This window comes from Sphaerodactylus townsendi, linkage group LG01, assembly GCF_021028975.2.
Source record: "Sphaerodactylus townsendi isolate TG3544 linkage group LG01, MPM_Stown_v2.3, whole genome shotgun sequence".
NCBI classification, from domain to species: domain Eukaryota; kingdom Metazoa; phylum Chordata; class Lepidosauria; order Squamata; family Sphaerodactylidae; genus Sphaerodactylus; species Sphaerodactylus townsendi.
This window is the reverse complement of record NC_059425.1, coordinates 10,422,430-10,449,736: the sequence shown is the minus strand read 5'-3', so window position 1 is coordinate 10,449,736 and position 27,307 is coordinate 10,422,430. Positions and strand designations below refer to the sequence as shown.

Genomic DNA, 27,307 nt, shown 5'->3' with positions numbered 1-27,307 from the left:
AGGTTAGGCTGAGAAACAGTGATCTGCAAGGCTCACAAATAGTGTTCCAGCTGAGCAGGGATTTGAACTCCAGAATTTTGGCCAACAATACCCTGTACATCTCACGGTTCTTCTCCCTGGACTGGGCTGGGGCGTGGCATGCCAATGTTACGGAGGTCAAGTTCTGGCAAAGGCATCATCTTTCTTATCAAGAGCCTTGAGTGTAGCCTTGACAGTTACAGGAGGCATCTTACGGGGAATCTCTGGCAGGCATGTAGAGAAACAGTCAGGATCCTGGGAAGGAAAAACAAACGCTCTTGTTTATATTCCATACAATTTTAACAAACAACAACAACAAAAAGTTCTAAGAACATCAAAGGTGTCCTGCTGGATCAGACCAGGGAGGGTCCATCTAGTCCAGCATCCTGTCTCACACAGTGGCCAACCAGGTCCTCCAGAGGTCCAAGCCCAGGGCACAGAGTCTGAGGCGTTTATAAAAACAGAGATTCTGCTTTTGTTCTTCTTTGAAAATAAAGTTTCTGGTTCTTATGGCTTGTGAGAACACGTTTGAGAATCACCTGGTAAAATCTTGACAGTTGACGAAGGGCTGAGTGAACTTTGCTTCAACGGGTCCAATTATATGGACCCTCAAAGGGGTAGGGCCCATCTCCCACTGCCCACTGAAGCAAAGTTCGCCAAACCTGGGTGCTCTTACCAGGATCTCCGTATAAACAAAACATTATCCAAGTTCCCATTATCCCCCTATATTGATGCTCATGCAGGACCTCATTGATCAGGTTCATAAATACTCCTGGAGCTCCATTCAACCCAAAGGGCATAACATAACATTCAAACTGGCCTAACTAGGAATTAATCTGGGCCCTGTAATATCCAATTTCATGAAACTTTCCTTTGGGACAAACAAACAAGTTCTTAATGAGCGGCAACAGGTAGCGGTTGGTCAGGGAAATAGCATTTAAACTCTGGTAATCTGAACATAACCCTTTTTCTTCCTGGATAACATAGGAGCCACCAAAAGAGAAGAGACAAGCTGTATAACCCCCCTCTTCAAATTCTTATGTATAAACTCCCACAGCTCTCTTGGGTTCATGGTGTATAAGTTCCCCTTGGGCAATCAGTAGTAGCAGAGTGCTGGACTAGATGGGACTCTGGTCTGATCCAGCAGGCTCTTTCTTTTGGACAGGCCCTGAGTAGTTCTAGCAAACTGTCATGCTCCGGGCCGTTCAGGTGATTTCTTTGTTATGAAACAGCACCAGGAATAAGAATTTGGATATCTGTTGTGAGAACTAAAGCAGAGGCAGCAAAGCGCCCTCCATTTTACCCTATGCCATGCCCCACGTTACAACCCCCCACCAGTCCCTCGGTCCAGAGACAATGCAGTCTCCCCTGGGGCGAAAGAAAACCTACACTCCACACCACTGACAGATGCCTCCATACTGACAGATGCCTCCACACCACTCCACACTGACAGATGCCTCCACACCACTGACACACAACAGCAGATGCCTAATAAGCTGATAAGGCCTTGCGTGGGAAGCCACAGGAATTAAGAGGGGGGAGGGGAATGAGGAGAGAAAGGACCCCACGTCCCGGGCGAGAGACACGGCAGGATCAAACCAGACGTGGGCTGATCATGACACTTGGTGTTGACTCTGTAGGAATTAGTGTAAGGATTTTTCAGCCTTATTTCTCCCATATTTCAGCAGTTTTAATAATTTGGTGATCTACTGCTTGCAATTAATGGATGGTTAAAAGGCATTTCCAGTTTTTTAAACAATATGTGTATATTTTGAAGACTTTTTGACAGTCTAATCCTGCCAGAGAAAAAGGTCACATGTGTAAGAGGCGTTGGCAGACGGCACACCTGATAACGCCTTAAAAATGCATTCCAGTTGATTCAAGGAAGTTGGGCTTCACTATGGACCGTCTGCCTGGGCATGGAGAGAGATGGAAAACCCGGACTCTGTCCAGCCAGGTGTGTGGAGGGGAAGAGCCATTACAGCAATCAGCTCAACTCCCTGCCTGGCCCAAGAGGCCTGAGGCGGCTACTGGGTGAGCCACCACGGACCTAGAGAGGGCAGGCAGGAGACCCCTGGAGAAGATGGAGAAGGAGGCAAAACCTAGAAGAGCAAAGGTGGAAAAAATGTGTTGTTTCAGGGGATTGTATCTGGTTGATTGAGATGCATTCCTAGCTAAGATATATGTCACCATCCTGCTATATGTTACCACTGCTGTAATAGGACAGTCTTTCCTTGATCTTTGCTTTATGGCTTCAAATGCCATGTAGATAACTAGGCTTTCCCCTGACACTTTCGTCTCATGGGAAATGGGATTATTTCCATTTGTGCTGTGGGGGCAGGAGGCCAGGTGGCTTTATATCTCTATCGATCGCTGACCTTGGGGCTGCCTTACCTCCCAGCTAACTCTTTTCTCACATTCCTTGGGAAATTGGGAGGGGGGATTATCACCAGAATAAAATGGGTAGCAAAAGTCAGGTTCCTCAGAACTGGCTTCGTCCGGCTGGGTGTTTTGATACCTATCAATAAACGTTACTGATCAACAAGACGGAGTCGGTGTAAGGATGGTGGTTGATGTGAACTCCTGCTCCGCCATCCTGGCCTTGGCACATTCCTCGTTCTGGGCTGTGTGCCCGGGATGGTTGCTGCCTTTAACCTTGCTGCGCTTATCTTGTGTGTTTGAAGCTTGTTTTCGCTCTGTCATGGGAATTGTGCTTGGGAGTTTGGGGAGGGGGCCCTTTTGTCCGTAAAAACGACAGCTTGGGTTGGGGAAGGTCAGAATCCGCATGTCGTGTATTGAGATCGTTGAAGTTTATGAAATAAAGAGCTGAACTCAGTTACTATATTTCGAGTCTTTTGAGGTTCCTTACAGTCGGTTGATTGCTTCAAGGTCCGAGAACTAACAACGTGCGAAGTGCTTTAGCCAGGTGGGAGAAAAGGCAAGCAGAAACACGGCGCTGCTAGAGGGCGCTGCTAGAGAGACAGTCTCACCTGTTCACCATCACCTTCTGGGGGGCTCTTCATCTTTTGCACCTCCACACGCTGAAACTCGGCAGAGTGGAAAACCTGCAGAGTTTAACATGAGGGATGTTATTCTGTCGCCTGGAGGGGATAAACCAGAGCATGAAAGATGCCCCTCTAACCAGAGCTGTTGGGGGATGAAGAGAAGTTCCTACCTCTTGGGCAGCGCCTGGTCTTCCACAGCCAAAATCCCAAACCTGCAGCCACGATAAGAACCAGCACAGGAACAAGGATCCATATGTTCCTGAGATGATGATGACGGTCATCTGCAAAGAAGAAGAGTTTGGATTTATATCCCCCCTTTCTCTCCTGCAGGAGACTCAAAGGGGCTGACAATCTCCTTGCCCTTCCCCCCTCACAACAAACACCCTGTGAGGTAGGTGGGGCTGAGAGAGCTCCGAGAAGCTGTGACTAGCCCAAGGTCACCCGGCTGGCATGTGTGGGAGTGCACAGGCTAATCTGAATTCCCCAGATGAGCCTCCACAGCTCAGGCGGCAGAGCGGGGAATCAAACTCGGTTCTTCCAGATTAGATACATGAGCTCTTAACCTCCTGCAGGTGAGCTCCCAAAGGCACCTGGTGGGCCACTGCGAGAAGCAGAGTGCTGGACTAGATGGACTCTGGTCTGATCCAGCAGGCTCTTTCTGGGGCCATTTCTGTGCGCAGCTTCAGGAGAAAGAGGCAAAGACCCTATTGCCCTACCCTTCACATCCTGCCTTACAGAAATATGGACTTTATATGATTTTTTATACAACGCATGTATTCGATATATGCTAACAACCATATATGTGTGGAGCAGGGGTCCAAGCTAAAAACAGGCCAACTCTGCAAAAGGAGATCTGCCAGCACCCCCAATGAAAGGGTTGATTCACTTGCTCCAAAGGCCTCATGGACTGTTTCTTTGAATACCACACCGTGCCATGGCTGCAGCTATGCAAATAATACAGGAAAACCCTGATTTGAGATTGTGGTATCTCTTTGTATCTAGCAACCATCAATATTTGCAATCGTTCCTTCCCTGATCCACTCAAAGCCTCAGCCAAATTTGAATATTGCACATGGGCAGAGACTCCCAAGGATCAACTCTGCATAAAGCTGTTCAAAGCTCCCCTGATACAATCAAGGAACAATTGGCGCCAACAACCCGGTACTGAGAAACAATAGATAAAGCTACTAATTAGCTCAGCCCAGAAATCCCAGCATGGAAAACCCAGAAAATCCAGGAAAACAAAGCTTAACTTACTTACTCCCGCCCCAAACTGCGCAAAATGTAGTGCACCCCAGGCTCTATGCTCAGTGCTGGCCTGAAGCTCTCTTGGTCAGGTTGGTTTTGAGACACAATATTGTCCTTCTCTTGGATTTCCATGCTGCCATAGAAATCCTTGCCTTCTTCCAAAACTTTTCAGCTGAATTTAGGTAACATATGATCCCCGTGGCTTCCCTTCCCAATCTATCATCCAAACCTATTTTTCTACCCTTTCTTTATCTTAGGAACTGTGTGCAAGCTTCTCTACGTCTCCCTGTATGAATGCTTTTGCCAAAAACTTATAAAAATATTTAAACTTAATTTGGTCTCCTTTGTATTCTCTGTAGAACGTTTCAAAAGCCATTTTCCGGTATAGCTGTTACAAAGATCCCACCGCTAGCCTACCTCTCGCTGCCAAGCCAAGTTATTTCCCCCAGTGCTAAATGTTAAAAGGTTCTCATAAGAACATAAGAACTAGCCTGCTGGATCAGACCAGAGTCCATCTAGTCCAGCTCTCTGCTACTCGCAGTGGCCCACCAGGTGCCTTTGGGAGCTCACACGCAGGAGGTGAAAGCTATTCTCATACTATTAAGCTAGCGTAACAGCCCTTACCAAAGACAGAGAGCAAGAAGCTCTGCCTGAGAACATCTCCAGAGGCAAACAGAACTCGAGTCTTCAACGTACAGTTGTCCTCCTCCTTCTCTAGGGCCCTGATCCTTAGCGTGGTCCCATCAGCCACCTCCAGCCGCTGCCTGAACCGGTTCGTGGTATTTTGCCACTCCAGTTTTCCATCCTTCAGTTCAGCAATCGCCATTTCTGGACCAGACCCTGCTTGCAAAGACCACTCAATCATGGCCACTGATTTTGTTGCAGGTAACTGGAGAGGAAAAGAGGCGGATCCCCCCAGGATCCCATTCACCTGGACAGGTGGATTCTCTGCTGGATTACTTCTGGTGGCTGCATTTTCATTATTGGGGGGGGGGCGGAGAAGAGAGAGAGAGAGAGAGAGAGAGAAGGGGAAAAATTCAGGGGAAAGAGAGTTGCTGCTTCTTCCTCATCAATCAGCCCTCCCCAGTGGTGGGATCCAAAAATTCTAGTAACAGGTTCCCATGGTGGTGGGATTCAAACAGTGGCGTAGCGCCAATAGGGGTGGGCGGGGCACGATGGGGGTGTGGCCGGGCATTCCAGGGGCGGGGCATTAATAATTTCTCTGTTACTGTAAAAAACTCTTACTGTTAAAAAAAAGTTCCTAATTTCCAGCTGGTATCTTTCTGTCCATAATTTAAACTCATTATAGCAAGTCCTATCGTCTACTGCCAACAGAAACAACTACTTCTCCTCTAATTGACTGCCTGTCAAATACTTAATACTTTCAAATACTTAATTTTGTTTCTAGAACTCAAAAGAAGGATACTTTCCTTAAACAAGGAACTTGACCATATTTCTAAAACATGTTTTTAAAACAGCCCAACAGGGAGAATGATCCCATTTTCTACCTTCGCTAACCAGCCACATAGGAAACAACAGGACTTTATGATTTTTGGACCTAATGGAATTTCTAACGGAAAAGCAGACCCGATTAGTGACCCCCTCTCGGCACACACAAATAATTAATAGCCCACTCTCAGGAACTGGTGAGAACCTGCTGGATCCCACCTCTGGCCCTCCCTATCTCAAAGGAGAGAACCTTTTACCTGGCCTGGCTGGGAACCGGGCTGAGGTGGTTGATAATAGGTTGGTCATTAATTAAAGAAAAAACAGTAATCAAAAGTCAGAAAGAAAAGATTCGAAGGAAGCATGAAAAAGCCGCCCCCCCAAGCCCAAAACGCCATCCTAGAAAAAACCAGCCCACCCCTCACGACGCCTCTGCCTGGCTGAGCTCAGAGACCAGTCTGCCCCCTCGGGGAAGGGCATCTCCTGTCGGGGGGGGGGGCAGCTGTCCAGGAACTCTCTCCCTGTCACCTTCAGGCTGGTGGAGGTGCTTTGCCCAGGGATCCCAGGTCTGGGCGGCTGGAGCAAGGAGTGCCCCGAGAGCCCTGGGCTGCTACACACACATCCCGCCCATATTTTATTTATTTGTTTGTTTGTTTGTGTTTGTTTGTTTGTTTGTTCCACTTTTATACCGCCCTCCCCCAAGGGGCTCAGAGCGGTTTACAACATAAATACAAACAAGTGGATAAACAGAATAAAATGCTAAATATTAATACCAATTAAAATGCTCAAATTTCATAACCATTTAAATGCAGGTAGCATACGACCATTAAGACTCCTCTAACTCTTCGAAGAGGGGAACAGCGGGTCTCAGTTGTTAATGGGCACAATCAGCAGCTGGCCTCCCCAAAAGCCCGGCGGAATAACTCGTTTAGGTCCCGCAGGGCCCGGACAGCTGGGGGGAGAGCATTCCACCAGGCAGGGGCCAGCGCCGTAAAAGCCCTGGCCCTAGTGGAGGCCAGCCGCATCATGGAGGGGGCGGGGATCTCCAGCAAATTGGCCTCTGCCGAGCGCAGAGACCGACATGGGACATATGGGGCCAGACGATCCCTGAGGTACGAGGGTCCCAGACTGTGTTAAGACCTTAAAGGTTAACACCAATACCTTGAAGATGATTCGGAATTCAACTGGGAGCCAGTGCAAGCGGTGCAACACGGGCGTGATGTGATCTCTGATGGCACCTCCCGTGAGCAAACGAGCCGCCGCATGCTGGACCAGCTTCAATTTCCGGATCAGCCTCAAGGGCAGGCCCGCGTAGAGCGAGTTGCAATATTGGGGCACATGTGCCCCCACCTTCCCACCCTGCAGCTTCCTCCTGCTGGTGCCCCTAGGGCAGAACCTTTTCGAGACCGAGTGCCCAAAATGCAACCCAAAACCCACTTGTTTATCGCAAAGGGCCAACACGGCCATTTAACCTGAACACTGAGGTTTTTGTTCAGAAAAAACGGTTGGCTCCGAGGCACGCGTTACTCAGGAGTAAGCTTGGTGGTAGTCAGTGGCTTTGCTTTGAAGCAACCAAGCTTACTTCCAGGTAAAGGATTGCGCTTTAGTTCTTCCCATGAAAATCAGTGGGGTTTAACAGAGGTTTACAGAGTTTACCTACGCTGCTTCCCCAAAACTAGGTCTTAGGTTTGATGCTAATGATCTCCCTGAAATAATTATACTATTATCACATGATGAACTCTGTGCATGCGTGCCCACAGAGAGGGCTCCGAGCAGGGGCGTAACGAGGCAAACTGTAGCCCTGGGCAAAACCTCAGTTGGATGCCTGGGGCTACCCCTTTGAGGGTCCAAAACTTTGGACCCCCTGAACCAAACTGCACCAAACTTGGGGGGTCCCATCAGGACAGTCTCCAGATGATATCCTGAAATTCTGGTGCTGATACATCCAAAAATGCACCCCCCCCAGGAACATCCCAGAAATTTGCCCAAGAATCTTTGTTCTGCATTGAGTTTTCTGCATTGCTGTCAATGGGGGTTGCAGGCTGGGGGGGGCACATTTCTGAAGGCACAGTCTCAAGACTTTCATGGTCTCATAAGGAGACTGCTCTAATGATACCCCCCAGGTTTGGTGCATTTTGGTTCAGGGGGGCCAAAGTTACGGACCCTCAAAACTGTAGCCCCCATCTCCTATTAACTCCCATTGGAAACAATGGGGGATGGGGCACCCCCTTTGGGAGTCCATAACTTTGGACTCCCTGAACCAAACCTCACCAAACTTGGGGGGCAGCATAAGGACAGTCCCCTGATGATACGTTGAAATTTTGGTACTGCAAGCCTAAAAACTGCACCCCCTGCAGGCCAAAAATGGAAAACCACTAAAAATACCCAAAAACGAACCCTGCATTTTGATGCCCTCCACAAGGTGATGCCCTGGGCAGCTGCCCACCTTGCCCAATGGGCATTACGCCCCTGGCTCCGAGTGCAACCCTTAAGAACATAAGAACAAGCCAGCTGGATCAGACCAGAGTCCATCTAGTCCAGCTCTCTGCTACTCGCAGTGGCCCACCAGGTGCCTTTGGGAGCTCACATGCAGGATATGAAAGCAATGGCCTTCTGCTGCTGCTCCTCCCGAGCGCCCGGTCTGCTAAGGCATTTGCAATCTGAGATCAAGGAGGATCAAGATTGGTAGCCATAAATCGACTTCTCCATAAATCTGTCCAAGCCCCCTTTAAAGCTATCCAGGTTAGTGGCCATCACCACCTCCTGTGGCACCCCTGGCACCCGTGCCATAAGTTCGCCACCACTGCCCTAGAGGACCCCCCCTCCCTGGATACCTTGACCCTCCAGCTCTGTCCCCCCAGAAAACTGCAGAGGGCACTGCAGAAAAGATGGACGGATCGGGGGGGGGGGGCAGAGAGCTACTCTTTCCTTGCCCCCCAGGAACAGCTGTCTGCATGTCCGCCCGCTCTGCAAGGCTTCACTCTCCAGAAGTGAGAAACTCCTTAGAAGGGACACGCCCTCGAAGCCCCAACCAGGCGGCAGATCGGGGGTCTGGTCCAAAACTGGGCTCCGTGATGCCACCACGGAGCCCTGTTTTTGACCAGACCCCTGATCTGAAGGGGCTGCAACTTGGGCCAGCCTGGCTCCTCCAGGGGCATTTTTCAGGACCGGGGATGGGGGGAATGACTTTTCGCCCCTCAGTCTGTCCTCAGCGTGAAAGGGTGCAAAACACCTCCCCCCCACTGCGTCATGTGACCCCGCTGTCATGCAGGACCCATCCTTGCCTTTGGGGGACTGGACTTGCCAACTGGGTGTTGTGGATTTTCCAGGGTGCTGGTCTGGTAGCTTTAGCTCCTCACGTTTTGCCCACATGCACGATGACTGGCACCTTCAGACGTCACTCAGAGCCCCAGGGTGGGATACATCTTACCGTGATGTGCCTTTGGAGATTCCTGCCATGGATGCAGGTAACGCATTAGAAGCACAAAAATACCAGACCACGGCCACAAAGTCCTGAAAAAAGTACTGAAAATCCCCAACATCCAGTTGGCCTTTAGATCGGGCGCCTGTTTTTAACAACTTCTGTTGTCTTAACTGTATTTATTTCTAGTAACTGCTGCTCAAGTTTTAATGGGTTTTAAGTTATATTTGCAGGTATCGATTAAGCTGTCTTATGAGAATAGTTGCCAGTATTGTGAGTCATTCTCCGGGTGAGTTAAGGCCTACAAATCCAACAAATAAATAAATAAATAAAATTGATGCTGGCTTTGAAGATTTGCTGAGTATGGGGTGTTTTGCTAAGTCAGTAACGAGCGACGCTGTTCTCATACCAGCGTGGAAACTGTATGTCTGTCACAGGGGCGGAGCGAGGAGGAATTGCGCCCGGGGCGTGCACGCGTCCTGCGCCCCTGCCACAGCACCACCTGCGACCTTGCCCCCCAGAACGCCTCTCTTAATACTTCTAAGGCATCATGTCCCCCCTTACCCTTGGGCGCTACGCCACTGTTCTATCAGAATCAGATTACCTTTATTAGTGTCAGACCCTGGATCTGAAGCCAAGCAAAACTCCAACTCAAAAACACAGGTTGGTACAAAATGCTGAGGCCAGGCCGCTATCGGGCACTCAGTGGAACCGTCCTGTCACTCCTATTCTGCAGATGCTGCGTTAGTTACTGACCACTTTCAGAGTCCAGTTCAAACTTGCAAACCTCACCCGAAAAAAGCCTTCTGAAGGGGCCACCTTCAGGGGAAATCGGCCACCGCTCATTCACGCACCTTCTCTGCAGTGGTACCCGCATCATGGAAGGGCCGGCCAGGGCCTATCACAGTGATGGTGAACCTATGGCACGGGTGCCAGAGGTGGCACTCAGAGCCCTCTCTGTGGGCACACGCACACAGAAGAGCCCTCTCTGTGGGCACACGCACACAGAGTTCATCATGGGGGGGGGGCGGAAAATCACACACCCCCACACACACACACCTAGGCTGGTCTGGGCCACTGAGCATGATGTGCACACACCATGGTGAGCAGGAAGGACTCGGCTGGCAGGCCTGGTGCCTGTGCTCCAGGTGGCTGCTGCCCGAGGGGGGGGGGGGCGCAGAGGAGGCAGAGATGCTAGAGAGGCACAGAGTGGTGCGCGCAGGACTTGCTGAAGGCTAGAGCAGGCTGGTCCCTGCTCAATTGGGTTGGGGAGGAAGAGGGAGCCAACCATTTTTTTCCTAAACTAAAACCTCAGCATTCGGGTTAAATTGCCGTGTTGGCACTTTGCGATAAATAAGTGGGGGTTGGGTTGCAATTTGGGCACTCGGTCTCAAAAAGGTTCGCCATCACTGGCCTATCAGGAAGGCTCAATTTCTCAATGGATGCAACGTTAACAACTCCACAAACAACAAACGCAGGGAAACTGAATGGATGTGAGGAAGTCACCTTGAGTAATTATCCCGATTAAGATTGAAGAATTGTAATCTGAAGAAGAATCGATCGAAAACGGTTACAGTAGCGCAACCCGTTTATTATTGGATATTTAATTGACGGACTTGGCTCAGACCAGTCCGCATTGCCATATAGACCTACTTCTACTGACTGGAATGCAGTATATGCAGCTATTGATAAGTGATTGATCTTCAAAGAAGAGGTCCCGTCCAAGTACCTGTATGGACGAAGACATAGGACCGAGTGAAGAAGACATCGTTTAGTCACCTTGACTATGGTGTAGGGTGATGTGATATGTGTAATATTGTAAGAGTCTAGGCTCTGATGTTGTTTGCACTTTTCACTGGTTGCACTTTATGTATTGCACTTTATATGTGGGCTTAGCGCAATTGATAAACTATCAGGAAGGCTCCCATGCTTGTACACTTCACAAATGGTGCAGAACAGGGACATTTTTTCAGGACAGTGGCCTTGAAAGGGTGGCAGAACCGTACCATAATGGATCAACTTGGGAGAGGACTTCTATACGGGATGAATGGGTAAAAATTATGGGGAGGACGGTTCCAACTGGATATGGGGGGGGGGGGGAATTACACTTAAGAGTCATGCAACAATGGGATCAGCTGCTCAGGGAGGTGGAGAGTTCCCCCATTGCTGGCAGCCTTTAAGCAGCGGCTGGACAAACCCTTGTCTGGGATGCTCTTGGCTGATGCTGCATTGAACACGGGGTTGGACTAGACGGCCTGTATGGTCCATTCCTACTTTATGATCCACTCTGATAGGTCAGAAGAGATTCTGCTCAGGTTCGGACTTCCTTGGTGGCTTCTCTCTAATGTGGAGTGGGGCTTCCAAGGAAGCAGGAATGTAGGTATAGATTTTTTATGGGGGGGGGGGTTCAGGGGGGGCACATCCCCACCCGCCCCAGGGCATGGCCACGCCTCCCCAAGCCCCGCCCCTGGCCTAGCGTTTATAAAAGCAGCTCTCCGAGGTCGGGAATGGCAAACTCCCCTGCCCTGCCCTCCCCTGCATAGAGAGAAAATGGAGCCTGGTGCAAAATCTGAGTTTGGCGCCGCCCCTCCCCCCCGGGCAGCCACTGTGATGCTGGAATCCACCCCCAAACAGCATCACTTTCAATGGTGTTTAAACTAGAGAGCCCAAATTCTCCTTTTAAATCCACCTTAAAGGGAGAATCTGGGGTCCCCAGTTAAACAACATTGAAAGTGATGCTGTTTGGGGGTGGATTATCCCCCACCCTGAAACAGCGTCACTTTCAATGTGGCGTAGTGGTTAAGAGCAGGTGCATTCTAATCTGGAGGAACCGGGTTTGATTCCCAGCTCTGCCGCCTGAGCTGTGGAGGCTCATCTGGGGAATTCAAATTAGCCTGTGCGCTCCCACACACGCCAGCTGGGTGACCTTGGGCTAGTCACAGCTTCTCGGAGCTCTCTCAGCCCCACCCACCTCACAGGGTGTTTGTTGTGAGGGAGCAAGGGCAACAAGATTGTAAGCCCCTTTGAGTCTCCTTCTCACCTGTGACTGTCAGGACAAAGGTCTGGGATTGCCCCTCTCCATTTTGAAACCTCACGTGAGCTGTGTAGACTCCGCTGTCCTGCTTCTCCAGGTCGTTGATCTGCAGGGTGGTCTCATTCGCCTTCTCCAGCCGCTGCTGAAATCGGTCGCTAGGATTGGGCCGCTCCAAGATCCCATTTATAAAATCTGCAATGGCGACGACGGGAGGGCCGCTTTCAGGCTGGAAATCCCACTCGATTTTGGCTAGTGCTTTTCCTGGGGGGATATGGGCCGGAAGCGAGACCGATCCACCCACGATCCCATCCACCGGGCGCCCGACATGATTTGGTCCTGGATTGCTCCGAGTGCCTTCACAACAGAAGAGAAAGCAGAACATTAAAACTCCATCTGAGGGACGTAAGAAAGAGCCTGCTGGGTCAGACCAGAGTCCATCTAGTCCAGCACTCTGCTACTCGCAGTGGCCCACCAGGTGCCTTTGGGAGCTCACATGCAGGATTTCATTTCAATTTTAATTTACACCCCGCCCTATCCCCAAGGGGCTCAGGGCAGCTAACAACATGTTAAAACAGTACACATTATAATAGAATAAACAATAACAACAACAATAATGCATTAAGAACAAGAGATAAGACCAAAATACTCAGATGGTGACTTAAACAGAGCAACAGCAGCACGAAAACAATACATCAGAACATCAATATGAAATCCCTACCACAGCAAATCAATATGTTAACAATAATACAATAACACTAACAATATATTAACATGACAAATCAATACATGGACATTCAAAACATTTACATCGATACATTTAAACAATACTTTTACCAATGCATCAATCCTTTTCACTATTCTGATAGGACTAAATTATTAGCATGACTGATAGGACCATTAACACTACTCTAATAGGACTAAACTACTACTAGAAGAAGAAGAAGAAGAAGAAGAGTTTGGATTTATATCCCCCCTTTCTCTCCTGCAGGAGACTCAAAGGGGCTGACAATCTCCTTGCCCTTCCCCCCTCATAACAAACACCCTGTGAGGTAGGTGGGGCTGAGTAAGCTCCCAAGAACTGTGACTAGCCCAAGGTCTAGGACTACAACTTCCTACAATATATCCATAGCTACCCCACTGTACTAAGAGTAAGTGATGGCCGGCGACTCTGCCCACCTTCCTACTCCTCTGTGATTGACTGAAGCGTTTCTATCGTGCCTTTGGTCAAGGCACACCATTTTAACAGGGTAGGTGCATAAAAGACACTATGACAGATACTACACCTTGGCGTACTCAAACTCAATACATGAGCCATAAACAAATAAACCAAGTGGCTCTCTGAATAGAACTCTTGCTGACACAAGAGAACAGCTTTAGGTCTTTACGAAGAGCCTGCATTTGAAATATCTATTAATTTCAGGCTATTGACATAATCTAATAGAGCACTACTGGCTCTGCCAGCTAATCCTTATTATTTATTATTATTAGACTGACATTCCACTCATTACCTTGAGCTGATGTTCTGAGTTCCTGAGGCCTATTATCTGTACTTTGTTAACTGTTTTAATCTGTATATTTGTAACTAGCAGGGCCCGGCCACGCGTTGCTGTGGCAATTGTCCTTCTCATCACAGTCCACAACCCACACAGATGTCCATGCAGGTCCAATGATCCACAGCATAGCCTTTTAGGGTGGTCAAATGGAATCGCTCTTTCCCTTTTCAATTCACATTATTATATGGTGCTGTCTTGTTTTTTTAGTATAAGGTAACCCTTTCCATTCCACAACTGTCCAGAGTGCGAATCCCGCTGTCCATGAGGCTGGTTGCCACGCACAGTCCTGGCTTGGGTAAGGCAGAACTGGGGCAAGGAGGCTATCCCAGTCAGGCAGCAGAGGCAGGTGGGTGGAGGCTCGTCAGATCGCAGGTCCAGCTCCCCTGGGTTCTTAAAGGGCCACGCAAGGCAAAAAAAGAAGGAGCCAGTAGTGCTGGTTCACCCCCACCCCACTGATTTTCTTAGAAGAAAAGGGCAAACTGCAGCTCGCTTGTAGTAAAAAAGAGCTGTGGCTAATAAGGGGTGGAGGGAAGAGGCAAGTGGGTGGTTGGATGTGGAGTGAGGGTGAAAGAGGGAGGTGCGTGGAGGATGGGAGCTTGGATGCATTGTGTGGTAGCAGTGGGTGAGGCACAGAGAGTGAAAGTTACTCCTGCATGTGGGGGGGGGGAACCCCACCTGGATCTCACATGGCAAAAGTGTGTACGTGTTTCACTTCCACTCTGTCTTACTCTAATAGTATTACCTATTTTACTGGTTTTCGAATTACTCATCTCTGCCTATATCTGCACTAACATCTCGAAGTCCCTGCAAGGCCACAGACAGAGCAGGCTGCACTAACACTCTATGGGTGATGTTAAAACACAGCCAGCTTCATAGCCTGGTGCGCCAGGAAAAAGACGCTTTACCTTGGCCCAGGTATGGCTAATTCCTTGGTAATTTGAAGGTCCGCATTACCTGCCTGCAAATAGGAGGAACGCCATGTGAAAAATTTAAAGGTGACCTGGTCTAGCTTGTTCTTGACATGCTAGGGAGTGACTAACAAAGTCACTGTTTGCTTTTTATATATACTATTAGCTCCAGCCACGCTGCTGCTGTGGCAATTGTCTCTTTACTACAGTCCTGCTAACTCCACACAGAGATGTCCATGCAGGTCCAATGATCCGCGAGCATAGCCTTTGGGTGGCTGTGTTCAAATGGAATCCTCCTTTCCCTTTCTAACTCACATTGTTACATGGTGGTGTCTTTTGAGGCATAAGGTAACTCTTTCCTTTCTACAACGGAACTGTCCAGAGTGCGAATTCTGCTGTCCATGAGGCTGGTTGACACGCACAGTCCTGGTTTGCAAGGCTTCTAACTGGAAGTGCGGGAGGCTATCCCAGTCAGGGCAGCAGAGGTGCAGGGCTGTGAGGCGCTCAGATCGAGGCCAGGCCTGGGGTTCTTAAAGGGCCACATGCAAAAGAAGCGGAGCCAGTAGTGTTGGGTTGGTCTACTTCACCCTGCACAGATTTTCTTAGGAAGAAAAGGGGTGAAACTCCAGCTCGCTTTTGCAAAAGAGAGCTGTGTATGAATATGGGTGAGGAAGTGCAAGTGGTGGTTGGATGTGGAGGGAGGGCAGAGTGGGAGGTGTGGGAGGATGTGAGCTGGATGTGTATGGAAAAGTAGCGGAGTGCTATGTGGTAGCAAGCGGGTGAGGTACAGAGAGCGAAAGCTGCCTGCATGCAGAGGGGCGGTCTCACACGGCAAAGTGTGTATGTGTTTCACTTCCAGTTGTATTACCTAACAGTGTTACCTATTAACTGTTTTCACTGCTCATCTCTGCTCATCTGCGCGAACATCCCAAGCCCTCAGGCCACACACAGACAGGCTGCACGAACACTCTAAGGGTGACAGTTAAACACAGCCAGCTTCATGGCCTGGTGCACCAGGAAAAAGACGTTTTACCTGGCTCAGGTATTAATTTCAAGCGATTTGAAGGTCCTACTTACCTGGCCTCAGCAACAGGGAGGAACGCCCCCAGGAAAAAATTTGGGGCCGATCCGGCCTGCATTGTTTTGTATTAGGGAGTGACTAACAAAGTCACTGTTTGCTTTTTATATATATAGACTAGCAGGGCCCGGCCACGCGTTGCTGTGGCAATTATCCTTCTCATCACAGTCCACAACCCACACAGATGTCCATGCAGGTCCAATGATCCCCAGCATAGCCTTTTGGGGTGGTCAAATGGAATCCCTCTTTCCCTTTTCAATTCACATGGTGCTGTCTTGTTTTTTTAGTATAAGGTAACCCTATCCATTCCAAAACAGAACTGTCCAGAGTGTGAATCCCGCTGTCCATGAGGCTGGTTGACACGCACAGTCCTGGCTTGGGTAAGGCAGAACTGGGGCAAGCAGGCTTTCCCAGTCAGACAGCAGAGGCAGGGTGGTGAGGCGTTCAGATCAAGGCCAGCTCCCTGGGTTCGTAAAGGGCCACGTGCAAAAGAAGCGGAGCCAGTTGTGTTGGCTCACTCTCAATTCAAGTGTGGATTTTCTTAGAAGAAAAATCGCAAACTCCAGCTCGCTTTTAGTAAAAAAGAGAGAGCTGTATGAATATGGGTGATAAAAGTAAGTGGGTGGTTGGATGTGAGGGAGGGCATGTGAGGTGTGTGAGGGATGTGAGCCGGATGTGTGCTGAGTGCATGTGTGTGTTGTGGCATGCAGTGGGGTGAGGCACAGAGAGTGAAAGCAACCTTCATGTAGACGGGGGGGGGACCCAACCCAAGGCCTCTCACACGGCAAAGCGTGTATGTGTTTCACTTCCAGTTGTATCACCTAACAGTGTTATCTATTTACTGTTTTCACTGCTCATCTCTGCCCATCTGCACGAACATTCTAAGCCCTCAGGCCACAGACAGACAGGCTGCACGGATATCTCTATAAGTGATACAGTTAGGAGCTAGATTGATATCCTGGTGCGCTATGAAAAAGACGCTTTTGTACCTGGCTCTAGGTATGGACTTTCGCCATTTTGTGGGTCCTGACACCTGCCCGCAACAGGAGTGGGAATGCCCCAGAGTGCTCAGGGCGATCCGTCCAGCCGTTTCGGCGTTAGGGAGTGACTAACAAAGTCACTGTTTGCTTTTTATATATAGAGATAGATACCTGTAAATTATATGATTTTAATTCTTTTGGATCTTGCTGGTCAATGACCGTAAATAAACTATGATGATGAGACATAATCTAATTGGCTTGACAAAGAATACGAAATGAAACCATATCCAGAGGTTTTATAGCCTCTAAGCCTTTAAAAACCCTTTATATTATAAACTTCTTCTTACTTTACCTGTTGGATTTAAATATCCCTGGATTGATCATTAGAAGAAGTAAATCAATTGTCACAACTGTAAATCATTTGTTCGCGGCTCCAGGGCAGGCAGGGAGAGGTTGGCTCCCGATCTCCTCTGCTTGGCACACAAAGTAGGACGTCTGCTAGAACGTTTGCGTTCCACACCAGGAACTTCAGGAAGTGATGCCAGCAGAGGCGTTCCTCCCATTGGGCAAAGTGGGCATCTGCCCAGGGCGCCACCTTGTGGTGGGCGACAAAATTGCAGGTTCATTTGTGGGGAGATTTTGTATTTTCAGTGTTTTTTCCATTTTTGGTCTGCAGGGGGCTCAGATTTTAGGCTTGCAGCATCCAAATTTCAGGGATTTTTTGGAAGACTCTCCTGATGATATGACCTGGGTTTGGTGAGGATTGGTTAAGGGAGTCCAAAGTTATGGACTCCCAAAGGGAGTGCCCCCATCCCCATTGTTTCCAATGGGAGCTAATAGGAGATGGGGGCTACATCTTTGACGGTCCATAACTTTGGACCCCCTGAACGAAACTTCACCAAATCTTGATGGTATCATTAGTAGGGTCTCATGAAGATACTCTGAAATTTTGGTGCTGCTATCTTAATAATTGCATCCCTGACAACAGGCACCCCCTCAATTTCCCCAGATTCTCTTTTTAAATCCACTCCCTTCCTGCCCATGCTTGTTTTCTTTCTTTCTTTTATTCTCTCAGTGCCTAATAAAGGTTGTTGTTGTTGTTGTTGTTAAATCCACTCCCTTTGGCATGGATTTAATCTGAGGTCCCCAGTTTTAACATTTAAAGGTTTCAGGGTGGGGGAGAATCCACCCCAAAATAGCATCACTTTCAATGTTGTTTAAACTGGGGACCCCAGATTCTTCCTTTAAGGTGGATTTAAAAGGAGAATCTGGGCTCCCTAATTTAAACACCTTTGAAAATAATGCTGTTTGGGGGTGGATTCCAGCATCACTTGTTTAAACTAGGGAGCCCAGATTCTCCTTTTAAATCCACCTTAAAGGGAGAATCTGGGGTCCCCAGTTTAAATAACATTGAAAGTGATGCTGTTTCCCCCAATCGGGGGGACTGGATACAACACCATAAAATGTTTTCATAGCAGTAATAGAACATTTTGAAAGAATTTTGAAAATGTTTTCCAAAAATTATTTCTGCTGTGTGTCATGGCCCATTGCTGTGTTCAGATTTGTGAGTTGGGGGATATTCTATAATGTGATGGTGACTTTGAAATGACCTGGTGGGAAAAAAATCATTGTTTGGTCACGGTGGGGGAGGGTGGCCGCCCATGGGGGGCATCAAACTCAGGTTTTGCCCCCATCTCAGGTTAGCTCCCATTGAAAACAATGGGGATGGGGGCATTCTATTTGGATGTCCATAGCACTCCCTGCCCCTAGAACCAGCCGACATCTCCAAACTCGGGTGAAAGGTATCATCAGGGCAGTCTCTGGGATGAGATTGCCCTCGAAATCATGGTGCTGCTAGCTTTAAAAAATGCTGCACCCTGCAGGCCTGGAAAAACACCAAAAATACCCCCCAAAACCCAAAATACCTTTGCATTAGCATTTGTTTATATTTCATGAGGACATAATCGGACAATTTTTTGTCCAGGTAGTACTTCGTGCCCAAATTTGCCCAGATTCCAGCCAAATCTGCTATTTGTTTCATTTGAATCTCCAACCCTCAAAAGTGATGCTTTTTCAGGGTGGGGGATAATCCACCCCCAAACAGCATCACTTTCAATTTTGTTTTAACCGGGGACCCCAGATTCTCCCTTTAAGGTAGATAGATTCTTCTTCCCTAGTTTAAACACCATTGAAAGTGATGCTGTTTGGGGGTGGATTCCACTGGAGGTGTTTTGTGAGAGATGATGCTGACATTTGTTTGGTAAATGTTTTGCTGGGGGTGATTTGTGAGAGATTTACATGCTTCATACCCACTTGCACTGGCTTGGAGTTGTTTCTCAGGCTAACTACCTACCTCATAGGGTTGTTGTGATTAGGAAATTAGGAAAAGAGTTGGTGGGGAGAGAGCCATGTATGTTTTGATGGGAGTGGGAGGTGTTTTGTGAGCTGGTGCAAAAAATCATTGTTTGGTCATGGTGGGGGAGGGTGGCCGCCCATACGCCAAACTCAGGTTTTGTCCCTGGGCGCCAGTTTGCCTAGGTACGCCCCTGGGGGGCAGCACCAGCCTCCCACCCTTCCCCTGGAAATGAAGCCGCGGGACAAGGAGCTCGCTTTGAGACACCCCCCCCCCCCCCGTCGCCTCCTCCCTTAGTTAACTGCACCCTTGGGTGGCCCCGGGCACCAGCGACTCTCGACTGGCTTATTGGGCTGAAAACATTTCTTGCAGCGCAGTCCTACGGGGGGGGGGGGGGGAAGCGGAATGACCCGAGCACATACCCCAGAGTTACGCCGCTGTAAAGGCCCGATAGGCTGATGCTGCGGCAGCCCCATGGCAAGGAGGGGGCTCTGCCCCAACGTCGTTGTGGGGCCTGGCCAGGGTGAGGGGCTCGCACCACGGGGTCTTTCAGTCCGGAAAGGTTGCTCCAAGGAAGAGGGTAGCCCACCCCATAGCCGCCGCCACCCCTCCCACCCACCCCCGAGAGAAAGATGCCTGTGCAGCTCCGGGTGCTGACTCAGGGGCGGCCGGCCGGCCAATTGCACCCCCTTCCCAAACTTTGCATGGACACGCCCCCCACCCTCACCCCGAAAACTTTCCCCAAACTTTCTCCGGCCGGTCTTTTCCCCGCCCCGCCCCTTCGCCCGTCGCCTCCTTACCCGGCGGGACGCCCAGTAGGAGCTGCAGCAATAGCGGCAGCGGGAGAACCATGGCCGCGCCGGTCCCGTCTCTGCGGGGGCTTCCAGAGGAATGGGTTCGGTCCCCGAGTTGGTGGAAGGGGAAGGCAGCCGCCGCCTCTGGTTGTTCCTCCCACTGGTGCTCCTTTAGCAAGCATTAATTTCACAAGCAAGAAAGCTTGTGTTAAGTAGCTGATGTTAAGTAGCTGATGGTGTCACGGTTTATTTAGAGAGCACCGCTGTGCTACAGAGAGTGTCTTAGCCTACTGCACCTGTGCGTGGTTCTCCAGTTGCCCAGTGGCAGATAGGAAGGCGCTCCAAAGGGTGATCACTACTGCCCAGAGGATTATCGGCTGCCCTCTCCCCTCCTTGGAAGAACTCTATCATTCCCGAAGCCTAAAGAAAGCCCAAAATATTCTGAGGGACCCGTCTCATCCGGCACACCCTCTTTTTGAACTGTGACCATCTGGCAGACGATACAGGTCTATCAAAACTAGGACCAAGAGGCTTAGAGACAGCTTCTACTCTAGAGCTGTGGCGATGCTGAACTCCGCGGCTTCGTGTCGATGTGTTTGGGGCTGTGTCGGGATGGGTGGAGGAAGGGGAAAGTGAGGGTGGGGTATGAGTCTGAAATTGTGTGCATCGAGGAATGCTGCTGTACATTTCGTTGTGCGTGCACAATGACAATAAAATGCTTATATTATATTATATATTAGAGAGCGTGATAGCTCTAAATGCAGCAGGCAGGCAGGCAGAGACACAACTAAGTGATATGGCTGTAGTAGACCAAATGTATATAACCTTCTCTACTGCACTTTAATAGATTAGTACAGTTATTTTTTCCTATTGTTATCGCAACAAAGAGTCTGACTCTGTTATTCCTTGCAACTCTGCTAAGCGCTACCCAAGGGCACATACACATTTGACAATACCAACCTTTTATCAGCCACCTAGGGCAGTTCCAAGCTCTCTCCTTGGTTGGCCTCACAAAACTGAATGGAAGGCCTTTCTAAACTGGATTACTGGCAGAAAAATAATACATTTGAGCAGGAGGGCCATTATGTCAACCATCAGTCACTCGCCCCTCATGCAGGTCTAAATGTGAAATTTCCTGGACAGTCAAAGGGGGGAAACCATTTAGAACAGTGATGGCAAACCTTTTCGAGCCCAAGTGCCCAAACTGCAACCCAAAACTCACTTAGTTATCGCAAAGTGCCAACCCGGCAATTTAACCTGAATACTGAGGTTTTAGTTTAGAAATAAACAGTTGGCTCCAAGGTGCACGTTACTCAGGAGTAAGCTTGGTGGTAGTCGGTGGCTTTGCTTTGAAGCAACCGTGCAACACTTTGGATGGGTGACTCACAACCCTAGGAGAGCTTACTCAGAAGCAAGTCCCATTGCCAGCAACCGAGCTTACTCCCAGGTAAAGGATCATGCTTTAGTTCTTCGCATGAAAATCAGTGGGGTTTAACAGCGCTTAACAGGGTTACCTACACTGCTTCCTCAAAACTAGGTCTGAAGTTTAATGCTAATAATCTCACTGAAATAATTACACTATTATCACACTGCGGGCCTGGCGGGGGAAGGGGGAGGGGTGCGGGGGGGAGAGGAAAGTAAAACTTTCGCTTCCTGAAATCCAATAACCCCACCACCTCAAAACAGAAGTAAAAAGGCAGTCAAGGAAGGCAGTCCTAAGCAAGACTGCTGCGCAAGGGGTGGAACAACTTCAGGAAAGCTAAATTGGTGGAGCAGCCATCTGATCTGCGGTTTTTCCTTCACATGTCGTCACAGCACTTGACTTCCCGCATAAATGCAACAGGAACAGAAAAATAAAAGCATGGAGAATATTTTGAAATGGACCTCCCTGTCCCACATTTTCCTGTCAGAATGGCCCTAATTCTGACAAGGGGGGAGGGGAAGGGATTCTCAGGGCAGTAAGGGATGCTCCTCTCCCTTTCCTGCCAGTTGGTCGGGACCTGGTTTAGCTCAATTCTTTATTGGTGTGAAATGCCTTTTGTCTTTTGCACTTTTGCTTTGATCCTGTGGGAACAGGATTGGTGTCGCGAGCCTAGGGACCTTGCAAGATCTCTCCACCCCGCCCTGGGATCCCAGGCACTAAAAGCCCCGTCACTCTCTCTCCCAGGGGAGGGGGGCCCTTAACAAACAGTTCACTCCAATAGGGGCGAGCGCCTGAATCCCACCACTGCGCCCGCCCTGCTCTTGGCAGACGCACTCCTCCCAATGGAAGCCCCTCACCCGGACTGCTGCTTTCTAACCCTACCCCCAAAGTTTGAGTTTGGTCCCAAAAGTTACACGCCAAAAAAAGCGCGCCAGCCTCCAGTCTCCCAAGCTTTGTGGGGCAGGAGTGTACTTGTGGGGCAGTAGATGGTACTTACAGCAAATCAGGTTGACTCAAGGGGACCTCCCTGACGCTCAGCCCTAGCAGGCAGAGCGCCTTGCACACGGCCAGCCTGTGAAGAGTGACTGCCATCATTCCAAGCCAGGCAGTTTCACATGCTTACTGCTCTCTGAACTTAACACTTCAAACTGGCATGATAAAATAGTTGATAAGATTACAGAAATTGGCATATCTATGGATGAAATATCTATGTTATCTTATTTAGAGGCAAAAAAATTGTTAAAAGAAAAATTCCTTGAATGGGATTATCAAAGATCTTTAATAGCAGCAAATTCAATTTGCTCACCTCTAAATCAATCACTAGTTGAAGCAAAGGGTTGTATGTCTCATTATTTACTTTATATGATTAATTTTAGATTGAGACGTGCATTCTCTTTAGAATAAGATTCAATATTTTGCCATCTGCTCTACTTTCGAGGGTCGATTCCAAAAAATACCAAAGACCGAAAGATTTCATGCCCTTGCAACAGCATACAAGTAGAAACACTAGAGCATATCATGTTTCACTGTCCAAATAGAGGGAATGCTTAAGGTATAAGTATCGACCATTGTTTACATCTTTTAATGTCGATATGACAGATGATCAAATGATACATTATTTCCTGGATGGATCAAATCATGATTTTTTTTATGAATTAGTTGCCAAGTTTCTGTTTGGATTATAATTGGTACATCTGCTAAGGAGATTTGTATATTAAAATGATGGTTATTTGGAGTTGTAACTATGTTATTCTGGTTGTAAAACGTTTCTGGTTACAAATTGTTTTACTGTATGATGCCAATAAAGGCTTTGTGTGTGTGTGTGTGACTGCCAACGCGTTTGCTGACAGCTGCCTCTGGCTCGGTGAGGGGGGGAGGGGGAGATGACAGCATGAGTGACAACAGAGACGGCTCTGAGTGCTATCTTGGGCACCGTGCCATAGGTTCGCCATCACGGATTTAGAATGACTCTGTCGGCTGGCAGGCAAAGGTCAAACGAATAGCAGCTTACTGTAAAATTTGGTCCTTGGAAAGCCTACGCTGGCGGCACAGGGTATCTGAATGAATTTTGTCTAGATTTAAGCCGCGTCTTTGGCACCAAGCTGAATCAATTTTGCCAGTTCTGGCATTTAGATGTATTTATATTTATTTATTGTTTCAATTTCTATACCGCCCGATCCCCGAAGGGCTCCGGGCGGTGAACAACATAATATAAACATAAAACAGGAGCAAATCCAATACAACACAATTACATAGGCTCCATCAATAAAACATCTTAAAATACATAAAACAGCGGCTAATAATCCTAACTGATTTAAACAGAAGGCGCCCAAGCCTCAATTTCAACCCACCCCAAGAGGGGGACGGCAGGCCCCTCAATATGAGGGCTCCTGATGTACCAGTGCCACGGCAAGGATGCAGTGGGGGGGGCACCACATATCAGCCGACTGGGCACTCCCAAAGAGCCCAGTGGAACAACACGGTCTGCCCACAGGCCCCTGCGGAACTCACCCAAGGTCCCGCTTGAGGGTCCGGAGCCCAGCCGGCAGGAAGGGTGTTCTACCAAGGGCCGGGAGCCAAGCGCCAGGTAAAGTCCTGGCCCGTGTGGAGGCCAGCCGCGATCATTGAGGGGCCGGGGACCACCAGCAAATTGGCCTCTGCTGAACGCAGAGGTCGAGTAGGGACATATGGGGTAATGTGGTCCCGAAGGTACGAGGGTCCCAGGCCGTGTAATGCCTTAAAGGTCAAAATCCAAAATCCAGATTGCCTGCAACGACAACTGGCGTCAGGGGGTCATCTTCCTCAAGCGAGGATATGTGTTGAAGGAGATGCAACCAGAGGTGTAGCTAGGGAAAAAGGAAGCCAGGGCAAAATCTGAGCCCCCCCCCCCCTCCCCCACACACACACATTTCCCCGTGGGCAGCCACCCTCTCTCACCACGACCAAACAATCTACTAGCAGCCAAGCCCATTGCTGGGGAGATGCAGCGGGCCCTAGAAAGGGGTAGAAGAGGACGGTCCTCTCCAGCAATGGGCTTTAGTGGGGCTGTAGCAGCCACCCACCCCACCCCCTTACTCAAGCTGTGTGACACTTCAACCTGGGTGTGCATCTGTGGCTCAGGGGTGGGACAGGTTGAAGAGTGTGGCTTGAGGTAGGGAGGAAGGTGAGAATAGGTGGAGGATGGAGAGGAGTTGAGTGGGGTGGAGGAAGGTGGCAAAGTGAGGGCTGGTGTAGAAGAGGATGGAACAGAGTGACTTAGGGTGGGGGAGGGTTGAAAGGGCAGATTGGGAGAGGATGGAATGAGAGGCTTCATGTGCAGGAGGTAGGTGTGGCCAGAGGAAGGGGATGGTTGTAGGAGAGCATGAGGGTGGGGTTAGCAGGTTAGGTGCTTGGGGGTGGAGAGCCCAGGGGTGGCAAAGGTGGAGGGTTGGGAAGGGGAGGGTTGAAAGGTAAGGCTTTGGATGGTGGGAGGTTGGAAGGTGTGGGGAGGGTTGGCAGGTTAGTAATGGGGTGGGGGAGTGTGGCAAGGTGAGGGATGGGGTGGAAGGGTTGGCAAAGTGAGGCTTGGGCGGGGAGCATTAGAAGGTAAGGCTTTGGGTGGTGGGAGGTTGGAAGGTGTGGCTAGAGGAGGGGAGCGTTGGAAGGTATGACTTGGGGGAGGGTGAAAAGATTAGGATGTGGTGGGGGAGGGTGGAAAGTGGTTGGGGGTTGGTAGTTGAGTATGAGGGTTGGGAGTTAGTCTTGAGGTGGGGGAGGAAGGCAAAGTGGGGGTAGGGGTGGAGGAAGGTTAGAAAATGAGGCTTGGATGAGGGGAGGGGAGGAGGCTGTGGAGTTCTGGTGAGTTGGGAAGAGCCGGAGCTGCTTTGCGGGGGAGTCTTGGGTTGGGGAGAGAACACGTGGAAGGGACATTGACATAGAGTGGGCATCACAGAGACATGAATTGGAATAAAGGAGAGGCACAAATTGGTTGCTGTCATCCCAGGTTTTAAACTCTGCAGGAAGGATAGGACAGACATGTTGGGGGTGGGAATTTGCCCTCTACGTCAAAGGAAACACATGAGTGTCACATAAAATAGGCAATGCAAGGGGAGCTGATTCCCCTACAGAAGCACTGTGGATTTCAATACCAGGTGTGAAGGATAGTTTAACATTAGGAATATATTATGCTAGTCCCCCTGGACCAAAGTGCACAAGAGGGATTCTGAGATGGAAAAGAAATTAGAGGGAATATAAAGAAACAAAAGAAATGTAGCAGTGGTAATGGGCGATTTTAACTATCCCCATATAAACTGGAAAAATGCATGTCCAGGTCATAGTAAGGAGAGCATTCTTGGATATGCTGAATGACTGTGGCTTAGAGCAGATGGTTGTGGGTAGCGTGGTAGCCAAGTTTGCAGATGATACCAAATTATGTAACTTGGTGGTGGGGAACTGCAAAGGATTGCGAAGAGCTCAAAGCAGACCTTGATAAATTAGGTGAGTGGGCTAAGGAAATGGTAAATGCAGTTCAATGTAGCAAAATGTAAAGTGATGCACATAGGGGCAAAAAATCCAAACTGCACATACACGCTACAGGGGCCAGTGCTATCAGTCACAGGACCAGGAAAGAGGGATTTGGGCGTCTTAGTTGATAGTTCCATGGGAATGTCAACTCAATGCATGGCAGCTGTGAAAAAGGCAAAACTCTGTGCTGGGGATAATTAGGAAAGGAATTGAGAATAAAACTGCAAAGATTGTCACGCCCTTATATAAAGCCGTGGTGCGACCGCACTTAAAGTCCTGTGTTCAGTTCTGGTCATACATCACTCAAAAGGGATATTAGACTTGAGATCCCAAGACCAAAAGTGCAGATAAGAGAGCAATGAAGGGATGGATTGAGGGACTGGAGCACCTTCACTTATGAGGGAGAGGCTTGCAGCGTTCGGGACTCTTCAGTTTGGAGAGGGAAGGCGATCTGAGAGGGATATGATTAGAAGTCTATGGAAAATTATGGCATGGAGTAGAAGAATGTTGACAGAACTTTTTCTCTCTTTCTCACAATACCTAGAACCAGGGGCACATTGAAAATGCTGGGGGGGGAAGAATTAGGACTAATAGGAAAGGAAACACTTCTTCACGCAACGTGTGATTGGTGTTTGGATGGATGCATGCTGCCACAGGAGGTGGTGATGGCCACTAACCCTGGATAGCTTTAAAGGGAGCCCCGAGACAGATTTATGGAGGAGGAGTCGATTTATGGCTACCAATCTTGATCCCTCTTTGATTTGAGATTGCAAATGCCTTAACAGTCCAGGTGCTCGGGAGCAACAGGCATGAGGAGCCCTTGCTTTCACATCCTGCATGTGGAGCTCCCAAAGGCACCTGAGGTGGGCCACCTTGCAGGTAGCAGAGAGCTGGACTAGATGGACTCTGAGTTACAGTCCCAGCTGGCTTGTTCTTATGTTCTTATGTTCTTAAAGGTGATTCAGAAGAGAAAGAGTTTGGATTTATATCACACCTTTCTCTCCTGGGGAGACTCAAAGGGGCTTACAATCTCCTTGCCCTTCCCCCCTCACAACACGCAGCAATCTTCCCATGATATGCAAAACGCCATGCGCTACGAGCCGCTTTCGGTTCTTCTTATCAGTGCTAAAGTGCTCATATATGCAATAATTTAACGCGGCGTACTTTTGATCACTCTGCGATAGTTAGTCTCTCTTTATTGTGTGTAACCCTTTCTGGATTCATGCAGTGTCCATGAATCCAGAAAGGGTTACACCCAATGAAGGTCGTACACCCAAAACGCTCGTAGCGCATAGCGTTTTGCATATCATTGAAGATTGCTGCGTGTTGTTGAAGATTGCTTGTTATAGAAGATCTGCTGGATATCAAAAACAAGAGCATTAATTGAGCTCTTGCAGAACACAGTGCATATTACTGATTGCTTGCGTTACTTTGCACAATTGTATATGAACGAAACAGCTGGAACTGTATACTTTAAGCACCGCTTTGACAATTTACTTGCCGTAGGAAACTTTCCCCTTGGGCATGACATCTCCCTCACCAG

At 48.9% G+C, this 27,307-nt stretch overlaps 1 protein-coding gene across 1 annotated transcript; it reads right to left on the bottom strand.

The window, feature by feature from the left end:
- On the bottom strand, positions 1-22,353 carry LOC125436588. Its single transcript, XM_048503744.1, has 9 exons — positions 22,259-22,353; positions 19,845-20,007; positions 19,467-19,558; positions 15,711-15,766; positions 12,179-12,526; positions 4,896-5,240; positions 3,194-3,304; positions 3,009-3,083; positions 1-273 (listed from the first exon to the last, which is right to left on the bottom strand). Exons 1-8 carry the CDS (start codon positions 22,351-22,353, stop codon positions 3,019-3,021), a joined length of 1,275 nt encoding a protein of 424 aa, XP_048359701.1. The 3' UTR covers positions 1-273; positions 3,009-3,018.
- Positions 22,354-27,307: the final 4,954 nt, after the last annotated feature.